This window comes from Myotis yumanensis, unplaced genomic scaffold (genome assembly GCF_028538775.1).
Source record: "Myotis yumanensis isolate MYYU_CA2020_CCGP unplaced genomic scaffold, mMyoYum1.0.hap1 SCAF_10, whole genome shotgun sequence".
Lineage (NCBI taxonomy): Eukaryota > Metazoa > Chordata > Mammalia > Chiroptera > Vespertilionidae > Myotis > Myotis yumanensis.
Genome location: NW_027223761.1, coordinates 29,438,016 through 29,452,043, shown reverse-complemented (window position 1 = coordinate 29,452,043; position 14,028 = coordinate 29,438,016). Strand labels below are relative to the sequence as shown.

General features: G+C 39.0%; 1 protein-coding gene across 1 annotated transcript in view; it reads left to right on the top strand.

The window, feature by feature from the left end:
- The window catches only part of ZDHHC13 (zinc finger DHHC-type palmitoyltransferase 13), a 43,272-nt gene that overhangs the window by 18,702 nt on the left and 10,542 nt on the right, over positions 1-14,028 (top strand). The window contains exons 8-13 of the mRNA XM_070428170.1: positions 62-187; positions 2,974-3,107; positions 6,512-6,614; positions 11,337-11,459; positions 12,293-12,355; positions 13,051-13,144. Of these exons, the coding sequence (XP_070284271.1) occupies positions 62-187; positions 2,974-3,107; positions 6,512-6,614; positions 11,337-11,459; positions 12,293-12,355; positions 13,051-13,144 (643 nt within the window). The remainder of the gene's footprint in view (positions 1-61; positions 188-2,973; positions 3,108-6,511; positions 6,615-11,336; positions 11,460-12,292; positions 12,356-13,050; positions 13,145-14,028) is intronic.

The window sequence follows — 14,028 nt, the reverse complement described above, 5'->3', positions numbered from 1 at the left end:
CTGTAAAAAGTCAATAAAATATTTTAAAAAATGTGATTGAACTTTTTCTTTCTTTTTTTAGGGAGAAACACCTCTTGAGATGGCTCTACAAAGTAAAAATCGGCTCATTATTCACATGCTAAAAACAGAAGCCAAAATGAGAGCTAACAAAAAATTCAGACTTTGGAGGTGGCTACAGAGATGCGAGGTAACTATACTTTCAGAATGATTCTAAATTAACTAACAACAGATTTCTATGGAGAGGGTCATCATGAATACTACACCTATTTTGCATTTAGGTATTTGAGGGAGAGAGAAATAAATAATGGTTACTCCTCAGTCTCCTTTGCCAACTCCTTTGCTTTTCCCCCACCTCATACAGTAGGGTGCCCCAGGACTTTGTCCTTGGACTTCTTTTATTTGTATTCATCCATTCCCTTAGTGATTTCATGCATTTACATGTTTTAAATGCCATCTATGTACAGTATTGCTAACTCCCAACGTTTTCACTAGTTCAGACCTTTCCAGACTCATATCTCCCAGTTACCTGTATAACTTACCCAGTTCAGTGTCTGATAGGCATCGCCAATACAACATCCAAAACTGAAATCCTCATCTTCTCCCCACCCATCCCTAACTATTCCATTCATAGCCTTCCACATCTCTATACATGGCAACTCCAGCTCTCCAATCACCTGTGTCTTTTCTCAGTCATAACATGTATCTAGGCCATTAGAAAGAGGTATAGGCTACTCTGCCCTCACTTTATATCCATTAATGCCTACTCACCATTCCACCAATGGCATTTTGGTCCAGCCACCATTATCTTTCATATAAATTATTGCAGTTGTCTGACTCACCTCTAGTCTGTTCTCAACAGAGCAGCCAGATGAATCTTTTAAAATGTATGTCAGATCCTATTATTTATCTGCTCAGAATCCTAGGTTTCTTCCTTTCTCTCAGAATAAAAGCCAAAGTCCTTACAAGGCTCCAAAGTCCTTACAAGGGCTGGAGCTTTTTATGTATTATAAAATTCTCTTAGTACATTTGTCTGTCTTCCCCTGCTAGAATTTAAGCTTCACGAGAGAAAGACCTTAAATTCATTGATGTATCCGAGGTGCTTAGAATAGTGCCCACATACACAGGGTGGGGCAAAAGAAGATTTACAGTTGTGAATACACAAAACACAGAGTTTACTTTTGTATTATTTATTAACTAGAGGCCCGGTGCACAAAAATTTGTGCACTCGGCGGGGGGGGGGGGGGGGGGGGTGGGAGGGTGGGAGGGGCCTCCCTCAGCCCGGCCTGTGCCCTCTCACAGTCTGGGACCCCTCGGGGGATGTCCACCTGCTGGCTTAGGCCTGCTCCTTGGGGGGATCGGGCCTAAGCTGGCAGTCAGACATCCCTCTGGCAGCCCGGGAGCCCTCGGGGAGCAGGCCTAAGCTGCAGTCGGACATCCTTAGCACTGCTGAGGAGGCGGGAGAGGCTCCCGCCACCACCGCTGTGCTGGCAGCCATCAGCCTGGCTTGTGGTGGAGCATAGCTCCCCCTGTGGCAGCGCACTGACCACCAGGGGGCAGCTCCTGCATTGAGTGTCTGCCCCCTGGTGGTCAGTGTGTGTCATAGTGACCAGTCATTCCTAGTGGTTCTGCTATTAGGGTCAATTTGCATATTACCCTTTTATTAAATAGGATTATTGTATTTTCCATACGAACAACTATAAACCTACTTTTGCCCCACCCTGTATATGCTCTGGAATAATTGTTGAATAAATGAATAGTGTGGCTCATTTATGAGTGTTACATCTGGAGTTAAAATTTTGAGTTCCATATTTAATTCTTATTTCTGTTCTGAAGTTAAATTGCTTGTAGATTTTAAGTTTACCTTTTTTGTTTAAAAATTAAATTTGCTCATTTGGTGTTATGCAATCTAATTTGAAAAAAATTTAAAGATTTGATATCATTTGAAATTATCCATTCTTAGACTATGGCTCAGAGAAGTAAAAATTGAAGAAGATAGGGCAGAATGTATTTTCTCTATTTGCTTCCAAGGTCATGCATTATAAAAATGTGGTGCCAGCTTCAGTGCAGGTAGTCACACTGTTGGTTCATAGGCTTTTATTCTTCTGACTTTGCGAGGATATGTTTCAGTCTCTGGCCTCTGTGTGACATTGACACCAAGAATGACTCCAGTCTTGAAACTCCTCCCTGGCTTCTGGGGAACCTTTCTTTCTCCTGGTTCTCATCCTGCATTTCTGATCGCACTGGTCACTCTTTCTTAGTTACCTCCGAGGACTTAGCTTTTTCTCCTTAATCGTTTGTGTTGGCCAAGATTCTGTCCCTTTGTACCTGCACACAGTCCTTGGGATGTTGTTCATTCATGGCTTTACCACCTATATGCTGATGAGTCCAGGTTTCCTCCTGAGTGGTAGACCTGCTTTTCTGACTGCCTCCTGAATATCCACTAGGTGTCCACATTCATCTAAAATTCCACACGTGCTAAGCTAAACTCATCTTTTCTGAAAACTTGTTCCTTCTCATTCTCTTTATTAGGGAATGGCACCATCTGGTGCCCAGATTGGAACTCTTATATTCTCCTCATTAAATCTTGGGTGTATTGATTTTTGTGTGGCCTTTTGGTCTTGGTTTATGCTTTCTGGCATATAATATTGTTTGAAAGAAATTATTGCTTTTCTAAATGTCAGCTATCATGAACACTTTTCTAAACGACCACCATTTCTTGACGGGGAGGAAAGCAAAACAAAGTATGTGTAAGTAACATTTTATAAAATGTAAGGCTTTTGAAAGATTGTTTCCAAGATTTGTAATTTCTCAAACACCAGATTTATCAGTCATCAATTTTGAAGGAAAACTCTGTGTTCTGCTATTGTATTACTTGTTATATGTTTAAGAAGTAGTTCTTCTGATGAACTAATTATTATTAGATACTTAGGAGGTAAAATCCATAAAGTTCTAAAACTCTGAATCTCTTAATAGCTCTTCCTGCTGCTGATGCTTTCTGTGATTACCATGTGGGCTGTTGGATACATACTGGACTTCAATTCAGATTCTTGGCTTTTAAAAGGATGTCTTCTAATAACATTGCTTTTTCTGACATCTTTGTTTCCAAGGTGTGTATATTAGTCTTTGCAAGGCTGATTATTGCATTCCAATTTGATTGCTTATTTCTATTATTGATTAGCTGAAATTACAGGTTTTTATTGAGCTCTGTTACTTATCACATAGAAACATCCTCAGGGTTGCTGGGAAGGAAGGGCTTTGGTAGCATGTGTTTGGCCTGAAAGCTAATTAGTCAACACAGTAATTTAATTGAATTGACAACTAGTTGAAAATAAATATCCTGGCTCACTTTTTGAAATGGTAATTTTGGTGAGTAATGGGGAGATTTTTTTAACTAATTTGCATCTTGAAGCATTTTTGCCTATTTTTCAGAAATTTTGCTTTTTCCTTTTCTAAATCTAAATTCATTTTGAACTAATTATTTTTGTTCTTAATGTTATTTGGTGGAAACAACCTAGTTAAATTACAGGAGGTTATAAAATAGTAACTATGGTGTGGTTCTATTTTTGGGAAAATATTTATACACTAGAGGCCCGATGCACGAAATTCGTGCAAGGGCCTTGGCCCCCAGCTGCCGCAGTGGCTGCCTCTGCCTCGGCCCCCGCCCACTGCGGCTTTGTCCGGAAGGAAGGATGTCTGGAAGGATGTCCGGTCTAATTAGCATATTACGCATTTATTGTTATAGATGGTTCCATATAGTCATTGGTTAAGAGTCAGATTGCCGAGATTCATATAGCAGGCCAACCTTGAACAAGTTGCTTTACCTTTCTGTGCCTCAATTTTTCCATGTATAAAATGAGGATAATAATTTTGACAATGCCTATCTCATGGTCAACACACATTCAGTGGTTAGAACCATGGCTGACACACAATGCTGAATAATTTTGTCACCCCCTCATCTCTTTTTCCCTTTCCAGTTTCTCACGTTGAATAATGGCTATCATCCTTGGATTAATGCCATTCTCAATTCTTCCCTTCTCTTCACTTCCCACATCCAGCTCATTACCAAGTCCTTCTTGCTCAGCCTACATCGGGTCTGCTCTCTGCATCTCCACAACTGGCACCCTCGATCAAACCTAACTGGCCTCCTGACTCCAACTCTTATTCCCACCCTCCCCGCCTCCCCCCAGCTCATCCCCACTTAGCAATCAGTATAGTCTTTTAAAAAGGCAGATTAGGTTCTGTCTTTTTTCCCTGCTTAAAGCCCTCCATGGGCTTTCCTTGTACTCAGAATAAAATCAAAACTCCTTGCCTAGGAGGTATTATGTGATTCATTTCCTCCCCTCTGACTTCATCTCCTTCCTTCATTGTCTCTACCCTTCTTTCTGGTTTTAGAACACATCAAACTCCTCTCACCCTGGGCCTTGGCTTTCACTTGGTCTCTGTCTGACATGTTCTGATTTCATAGCTGGAGATGTCTCATTCAGGCCCAAGTTCCAATGCCACCTCCTTAGTGAGGCCTTCCCTGATACCCCATTTGTTTTCTTCATAGCACTTAACCACTGTTTCCTGGAATGCAAGGCCCATACAAGTAGGAAACCTCTCCTGAGTGAAAGAAAACTGTAATGATGATGCATAGGAAAAGACCTAAAAGTAAATAGTGTTGCTCTCTTCAGGGTGTGATTATGAGATTCCTCTGCCCTTCTTATGCCTGCCGGCATTTTCTGGAATAAGCATATGCTACTTTTGTCATAAGAAAAAACAGAGTATTAGAGGAATCTTACCATTTAAGATTCTCTGTCACTCGAGCAGGACAGTTGGCTGGAAATGAATTAGAATTTAAACATAAAGTAAAAGCTCAAATTTCTGGAAAATAGTGAAGTTTCTAAATTGTCTGCTATTCAGAAAACTTATAACTTAGAAATAGTCATTCATTTTTCACTAAGTGGATTGACTCAGTTTCCAAACAAAATTTAAGCCAAATCACCAGGTATCATAATCATCACTTTTTTGTTTTTCCAGAGAGAAAGCAAGGGTAGTATTTACTGATCTTGGATGGGGGTATTTGAGATTTTGTTTATTTTAATAAAAACCCAAATTATAAAAAAGTATATGAAGACTTTTGTTTTTTATAACAGTGAGTTGAGGGCTTCATATGTCAGGCTTGACATATTAACACAATTCAAATGGGAGACAAATGCATATGGCCACTTTATCCATACTGCTTTTATTTCTCTCACACTCCTCTGTAGAGCCCAATTTTGTGGAGGTAAGCAGCTGCAAACTTCTACTATTATTAGGCTCCAGGGGCAGTTGCTTATTGATCCAGGCTGCTATGTGATGCCTGTCAGAAGTAAACAGTCTTTTACAAATGAGATAGTTCACTGTACTACTTAATTAGTTCAAACACATTTTTGCTGCAAAATCTCAGTCAGGTCATGCCCTGGAGGTTACATGGGCTCCATATGGCCTATTCTGGCAGCATATTAGGTTTGGGATTTTAGTTCTCAAATATTTTATCATAATATCCTAATGATCTTGATAGCTTTTAAAAAACCCTTTTCATGCCTGTCATCAACTGTTGTCTTTTCCTGCTATAAATTTAAAAACAGGTACAGGTAAACGATATTCATGCCTAGATTTACTATATTGAGTATTTAATGTGAAAGACAGATTTTTTTATTTTGAAACTACAATATTAACATTTGACTAAGTTTTGTGTGGACTTCCAAGCTTCTTGTTATATCTAAGTGAGATGGTTGGTGTTCTGATGATTAGTGCCACTTTTAACCTTTATGTATCTTTTTATGTCCAGTGGCTGCTTCTCAAGCTGTTGTGGGATGAAAGGGATGTATGTTTCAGAAATAGCCTGCAAGCCTCTAGAACAGTGGTTCTCAACCTGTGGGTCGCGACCATCGGAAAACACATATAGCATATCAGATATTTACATTACGATTCATAACAGCAGCAAAGTTACAGTTATGTAGTAGCAACAAAAATAATTTTATGGTTGGGGGTCACCACAACATGAGGAACTGTATTAAAGGGTCGCGGCATTAGGAAGGTTGAGAACCACTGCTCTAGAAGAAAGCTTGTTAGATGGGAAGGTGAATCTCCAAATATTTAAAATTTGCATTTTGGAGTATTTGAACATATGATGTGACCACCCCCAATAGAAATACAAATATGATATGTCTCAATAGAAATAAAAGAATCATTGAAAATATAGAGTGATTGGGGATGAAGTAATGTGTAAGTTAGCTGTAAGAACGAGAACATTTACTTCTTGAGATCCCTTGTGCTTCAGTTTTCTCATGAGTAAAATGGTGGATGCTAATGCGTAGCTCATTACCTTGTGGAAAGTGGCACATGGTAAGCAGTAAGTGAAAGCTGTTGTTGGTATTTAAGGGAATCATTATTATCACTGTTACTATTTAATGGAATTTAGAACTAAAATTAATGTGAGTCATACTTGTTTTCACTAATACCTCCTGTTTATCTTTTTCTCTTTTAGGTTCTTGTTTGGGTATAAGTGCCTTGTGTACTTACCAACGGTCTTTCTGCTAAGTTCCATTTTTTGGATATTTGTGACTTGGTTCATCTTATTCTTCCCTCATATCCTTCAAGCGTAAATTTAAATGCCTATCTCTTTTTGCCTTTAAAAAATAGTAATGCCATTGTTAGAAATATAGATGTTATACAAGATCCAGGGAATGCAACTCACATTTGTATTCAGTTAGTGATTTTAGTTGAAGATGTTTAGTGTTGAAAATCTACTCAACTTTGAAAATAATCTCAGAGCACACAATGGAAACAGTAGGTGTCTAGTATTTATTACTCATTAGAAGGAAAGAGTAGAATGAAATATTATTTTATTTGGGTCCATAAAATATTATTGTATTGCATTGAGTTTCTCTTCAAGGTCAGATGGATCTTTTAACTTGGTCAGCGGTTATAGTTATTAATAAATCTGCTGGGTACCAAGGTGGCCTACATGGAGGGATTTGGGGGAAGTGTGACCTCCTCAGCAGTGGTCAATACAGTGTTATTAACCTAGGTGGTGATTCTTAGTCCACAATAAAAATAAGTGTACATTGCTACCCAAAACATATGTGAAGCAAACATTTCAGAAAATGGTATTCCTAATATGTGTTTTACTCTGAAATTTTATTTTATCCTGTTAGATTTCTTTTTAAAAAACATGCTGGTCACAGCTCACTTAATTCTTTCATGGCCCGCTAATGGATGGCAGCCCATGGTTTACAAACAATAACAACAAAACTCACCTAACAAGTAGGTTTATCACTTGAAGAGCAGGGCTCAGACCAAGTCCAGCGTAGGGGTGTGCTGTGCTTTTAGGGTTGACCAAAATCTAGTCACCTAGAAGTAGGAACAGGGATTACTTCTTAGTTTATAGCTATTTATAGCTCCCAGTACGAGGGAGGCATTTCCTCCAATTTTCCATCTTCCTACTTCTTTCCAGGATCCCTTTTTCCCTTCCAAGGATTCTAGGAACCCATTATAAACTTGTTTTCCTTACAGGTAGGAGAAGAAGGAACGTGGTGAATAGAAATGTACCTTTAAGCATATTCCTTTAACTTCTATGTTATTTCTATTTCTGGTAATGGCATTTTAAAAAGAAAGGGTAGTACTTATGGGAGAGATTCATACACTCAAATTTAAGAATATTTTTTCATTTGTAAAGTGAGAGGCATATGAGCTCTTAGAGTGTATACATCTACTTTCATTAGAGCACGTTTCTACTTTAATGGTGCTTCTTATTTCTGAGCATTATTGCTAATATTTTTCAGATTCCTTTAATCTAAATGAATGGTACAGCATACCATGGAGTTCATTTGACTTTATTAATTTAACCTTTGTCTCATAATTACTGATTTGGGGGCAGCTTTTTAAGCAATAACCTTATTACCACCATTTAATGAAATCTTGGATGATATCATTATGTGATATAAAAATAATTAAATTTACACGTAACCATCAAGTAACAGCACAGAGATCCCAAGGCTGGTAAATTCTAGGGTAATTGACATACTATTGAGAAGAGATGGCTGGTTTTGTTTGTTTGTTTGTTTGTTTACCAACCCATGTGGCATTGGAGTAAACAGTTTTACAATTGTGTTTCTTGATGAATTTTTAAAATTGTGAGCAACTACAGTATTTCAAATTTTGCACAAAAAGTACTGTAGTTATTATATACAATTATTTCAGGTTTATAGAATCAATATTAACCACAATGTAATTCCACTGTAGTTTAAAAACCTCAATTGCAGAATTTGGTATGCAGCTGAGTTTAAGTACAAACTGTTCACTGTTTGCAAAGATGCCATTACATCAGAAGAACTAATTTCCGTAGCCAGACAGAATGTTAAGATGTTGGAGTTGACGAGATGGGATATTTTACTCACATGTTCAGCATAAAGCCATTTGATCCAGGCATCCATATGAGCCTGTTACTGGTGGGAGAATGTCAGTCAGTAGGTGGCACACTTCGCTGTCAGATCAGTGTTTTTCAATCTGAATGGTAAATGCTGGTTGAACTGCCATGGGTATGAACTAAAGCGCTACCCTGTAAAGGCCCATCTGAGTGTTTAAGCTAGTTTCGTCTCAGGTTACCAAGTCTGGATTGTGTGGGGGCTTCTGCTTCTACAGCTGCCATATGGGAAGGGTCTGGGGCACTGTAGAAAGAGGACCATCTTTGGAATCAGCATGAATTTAAGTTTTGGCCCTTTTCCTTATTATGTACCTTTGGGCAAGTTATTTAATTTCACTGAGTCTCAGTTTTTCTATAAATTGGGGATAATAGTGGGGTGGCTGCAAGGACTACTGTGCTATGATGTTTGTAAATTGTTCACCATGGTCCCCATTATGTAATTGGAATTCTGTAAATAATACCTATTATTATTATTAACTAGTCTTATAAATAAAATCTATGTAGAAGGCTGCACGTTGAAATTAATTTTAAGGGCAGCTCTAAGTTAGCTCCTCAGATGATCAGTTTATTTTGGTTCAGGAACTAATGGTTTTTATGAGACGGTATCAAGTGAAGGAGGTAAGATCATACTGATGAGTTGGGAAGTAAGATTAAAGACTAAAGATGAAAGATTCTGGCTATAGCTGAGTTAAGTTTAAGAGGTATAAACTCATGTGAAGTCCTGTACTGAGTTTCAGAGAATACGTACAAGCACATGTGAAAATGACATAGCTTCAGGTCAAGTGAATAAGAACCAGGGGCTTTGACTAAAAGCCTGGTGTGGGTAGTGATGCGCTGTCACGGAAGCCAGTGTATTCTCCAATAGGGTTACAAGGCTTTGAGTGTCCAAGCAAAGGACAGCAGCAATCTCACTGTCCTCTGTACTGGTCAGCACACACCTGAAGTGTGTTTGTTCTGTTTTCAATTCTGTTCTTTTAAAAGAGACAAGGGCAGGCAGGAGCATAAACAGGATCTTGACCAGGAACAGTGTTTTATGAAGAATAATGTTGCTGCTTAGCCTGAGCACTGCCTTTCCATTTCAAGTGTTTGGAAGTCTGTCATTTGGAAGCCAGTGCATTGTGTAGAATGGGCACTCACTGAGCATGACTTACTGAGCATGAGGAATAGGCTTCTGTAGGGTAGATCTCTAGTGTAGAGCTGAAGTATCTAAAGAATTCTTAAGGAAATAAAGTCCAGTTAGTCCAAGTTGAGAAACTTATTGACTGCAGGAGTCACAAGCTAACTGGAAAGGTTGAGATGTCTATAAATAACTATAATTTGAGGTATAAGTACCATAGAATAAGCATTCTTAGATTCAGATAAGAGGGAGAAGCCTTTGTAGGGAATGACCTACAAAGGAAAGGGGATGTAAGTTAGGTCTGGAGGGCGTTTAGAACCTGGACATGCTAAAAGTGTGGTTTTATAATTAGACGGGGAAGGGGGCGGTGGTGGAGATGGGGGAGCATTTGAGGTCAGTGAAGCACACAAAGCAAGGGCATGGAAGCAAGGAATGTTTGGCTTTTATGTGAGGAGATAGAGTGCAATTCACTTTGCTTAGAGGGAGCGGAGTTGTAAGTTATTCAGAGCAGAAATTCAGTTAGTTTAATAAGAGGGATCATCATATGATTCATTGGTGTGTTTTTGGGAATGTGTCATATATGTTGATCATGGTTTTCTGGGGCGGGGGGAGCAGAAGGATGTGATTCTTTAACAAAAGATCTGTCCTGTATACTTTTAAATAGTGTTCTTAATTAATTCTAAGTAAGCATATTTGTTAAAATTCAATTTCACACAATTTTCTATATCCTATCTCTTTCTTAAAGCCAGGCCTATCTGCAGATTAACTAGTAAACTAAACCAATAAGATTCGTTCCTTCCTACCTGAACCAGATGTGGTTGTGCTGGTTTCTGTGAGTTACAGCAGAGTGATTCTGCTGTTTTGGGGTAAGGTTTGTGGTTCTTGCCTCTAACAAGCTCCCAGGTAAAGCCACTGCTGTGGGTCCATGGCTCACAATTTGAGCAGCAAGTGTTTAAGAGTCTTATTTTATGGCCACCTTTTCTACTCTGAAGTTTGGCACCAGACATCTTGGCAACACCCTGGAAGGAAAATACAGTTACTGTGTCAATAATGATTTAAATTGAGCAAGGACACTGGTTTATTACTGGCGTATTGGTTGATTACTGCACAAAATTTTACTGGAGCAAAATTTTAATTTTTATACAAAGATTTTGTAGTGAGGACTGTTCATTTATACTTGAAACAATTTTTATCTCAGTTTATATCATGTGCCTTTCCCAAATAATATTTGACTTATAATCACTTTGCAGGGAGAGCAGTTTCTTTTGTTTCTAAATTAACTTAGCCTAAATCAGTTATGACTAGGTATTAAACTTTGCAGTAGGAAATTTTTGCAAGCATTTAATATATAAAAAAATAGTTTTAGTTGAAATCTCTGAACCAAGAGGCTTTTTTCTTTGAATGATTTGGTTAGAATGATCAGAAAATATTTTTCTGGATGCTCTCAGGAGAGCCACATTATACCATTAGAGATTAATTTATTTGGATCTTGAATGTTTTTCATTCTTCAGGATGCTCATGTATTGCAACTCTCCCTATCAATATTTCATGTGGGTTTCAACTATTTGACGAGGGATTAATTTGTCAACCATGACCAAATTCCCATAGGATTAGAACATAGGATGGGGCCAGCTACGGGGGCAGGATGTGTTACATAAAGGAAGATGAGGATAGAATGCAGAGAAGAGAGATTCTTAGGCACCAACGATGAAATTTGCTTGTGTCATAATTATGGGAGGTCCGATATGTTCCTTAACTTGGCTTTAACATCTGGCAGGCACTCCTTTCTATTTTGTTTTTATTTTCAGCATAATAGGCTTCCTGTATTTTTTCTATAAGACTTGGGCAACGGATCCAGGCTTCACTAAGGCTTCTGAAGAAGAAAGGAAAACGGTGAGCTTTCTTTGTAATGTTACTGATTTTAAAATAGGAGGGTGAACTTCATAGCCATGTTGGTTTCTGTCATGACTGTCTAGTGCCTGGCACCTAATAATATTAAATGTGGAATGTATGAATCAGCAAAATAATATCTCTCTACTGTCATACTTTTTCATTTGTTTATATGAAAATTAAAAAAATATATTTTTAATTTCTTTAAAGTAATACCTCACCAAGACTTTTTCAGATGTAATTTCTGTTGGTAGATATGGTCTTCTGCTTTTTTATAGTAACGCTTAGATAATGATCATATAATTAAAGTCCCTCATTTAATGCATGGAGTAGGCAGGAGCTGGTGGGGGGCAGGAGGGTCCTCCTCCTTATTGACTAAGATATGAAGTTGTCAGATGACATGGCATGTCTTCCATTGCCTGTGAATGTTTAGAAATTGGGGAGAGTGTCATCTTTGTTACCTAAACCCCGTGTTCCTCAAAGACTGAGCTCTTGGTGCTTATAACCATCAGTTCTGTTGTATGCTGGTAGTTTTTGTTTCTTTTTAGGAGTGTCTGTGTTTATTTTTCTCCAACAGATTATAACTGGGAGGTCATTGCCATTGATGGAGAGAAGGGGGTATAATTTTTGTGCATTCTAATTTATTGGCTGTGGTTGAAAATGCAGCCTTGAAAAAAATTACATTATTTCAGGCACAGAATGATGTGTTGGCAAATCTTCCAAATTGCTCTGCTAGCTACCTCAGTTTGGGGAGAGAGCTATGATTATGGTATATGACCATGCATTATACATTCCCTAGTAAATGCAAATGTAAGGTCAAACTGCATATCTTTCAGAATATCATCACCCTCGCAGAGACTGGCTGTCTGGACTTCAGGACATTTTGTACATCATGTCTTGTGAGTGAGCCTTTTCTTCATAATGTTTTCCCATAGTAAAAGCAAATTCTTGTTTACATTGCTCATGTAAACATTTATCAAATCTTTGTAGTATATTTCTACACCTTTGTTTCTACCAGGTTCTAATTTTGCATTACTGTCAGGACAATTTTCTGCCTTGAACATATAGGGAATGATGTTTATGATCTCTTGACGTTGCCTATGATTAAAAATCTCTTTGTATGTTTGTTTGCTTTTTCCTGCCACGAAGCATATGTTAAAACTAACTTGGAGCCAGAGGCTCATGGTGACCCAAGAACCACTTAGTGAAACTTCTCATTTTGCAGTTGAGGTATTATAGCCTAAACAGAGAATTAACTTTCTCCAAATTATTGGCAGAGCCAGAAATGTACCTCATTTTACCTTCTCCTCAGTCCAGTGCCCACTGTGCTGTATGGTACTGCCTCATCCCATTAGTCAGTGCTGGTAACCCTGGAATTCAGGTCCCCTTTAGTGATGGCTTTGACAAAATGGACATGTAGTCATAAATATTACAATGGCATTCCAGAGCCTTTCTGTGAATTGATGGTCTGATATTTAGGATGATTTGTGCCACTGTCTTTATGATTTAGGAATAAGATTTTGTTTGTGATTTTGTTTTGTTACCAGTTTGAGAGACTGATTTTTGCTTGGTCCTCTCTTAATTGCCCACTTAGGTAAGGAAGCCACTAAGGTCACTCCATTGCCCTGTGTGCAAATCCTGTGTGGCTCGATACGACCAACACTGCCTGTGGACTGGACGGTGCATAGGTGAAAATTTTTCAATTACCACATAAAGTTAAGCTTATAATTAGTTATGTGTGTGACTCAGAAAAAGTAGAAGGGAATCCATTTTGTAGCTCTTGCTTGTCAGAGAATCATCTCTAACTGCGGAACAATCAGTCGCCATGATACACACTGACCACCAGGGGGCAGATGCTCAATGCAGGAGCTGCCCCCTGGTGGTCAGTGCGCTTCCACAGGGGGAGTGCTGTTCAGCCAGAAGCCGGCTCATGGCTGGCCAGCGCAGCAGCAGTGCCTCTGTGGCAGTGCTAAGGATGTCTGCAGGGAGTGGGCCTAAGCCTTCAGTTGGACATCCCCTGAGGGCTCCCAGGCTGCCAGAGGGATGACTGACTGCCAGCTTAGGCCCAATCCCCCGAGGGACGAGCCTAAGCTGGCAGGTGGACATCCCCCGAGAGCTCCTGGACTGCAAGAGGGTGCAGGCCAAGCTGAGGGTATACCTCCCAACTCCTGAGTGCGTGAATTTTCATGCCCCAGGCCTCTGGTATCATTTTATAGAATTTTAGCATTTGTAATGCACTTTCATATACTGTATTCTATTTGATCATCAAACTCCACTCCTATGAGGTTGGTATTATTACCTCCATTTTAGTGTTGAAAAATATAAAAGGTAAAAAATTATTTGCCTGAAGTCATTTTAGTAGTATCAGTTTTCTCCTCCAAATACCATGTTCTTTCCATAGTTTGTGTCTTGTCTCTCTTGTTCACCTTCTCCACCTGCCTTCTTAAAGGCTCAGGTAAGAGCTAGAACCAGAGATGGCGGAGATCTGGGATTGCCTTCCACCCAAGGAACATTCGTTTTCCTGATCTGCAGCCCTGGGTTTCCTCTGAGCCATCACAGTAAAAGCCAGGGG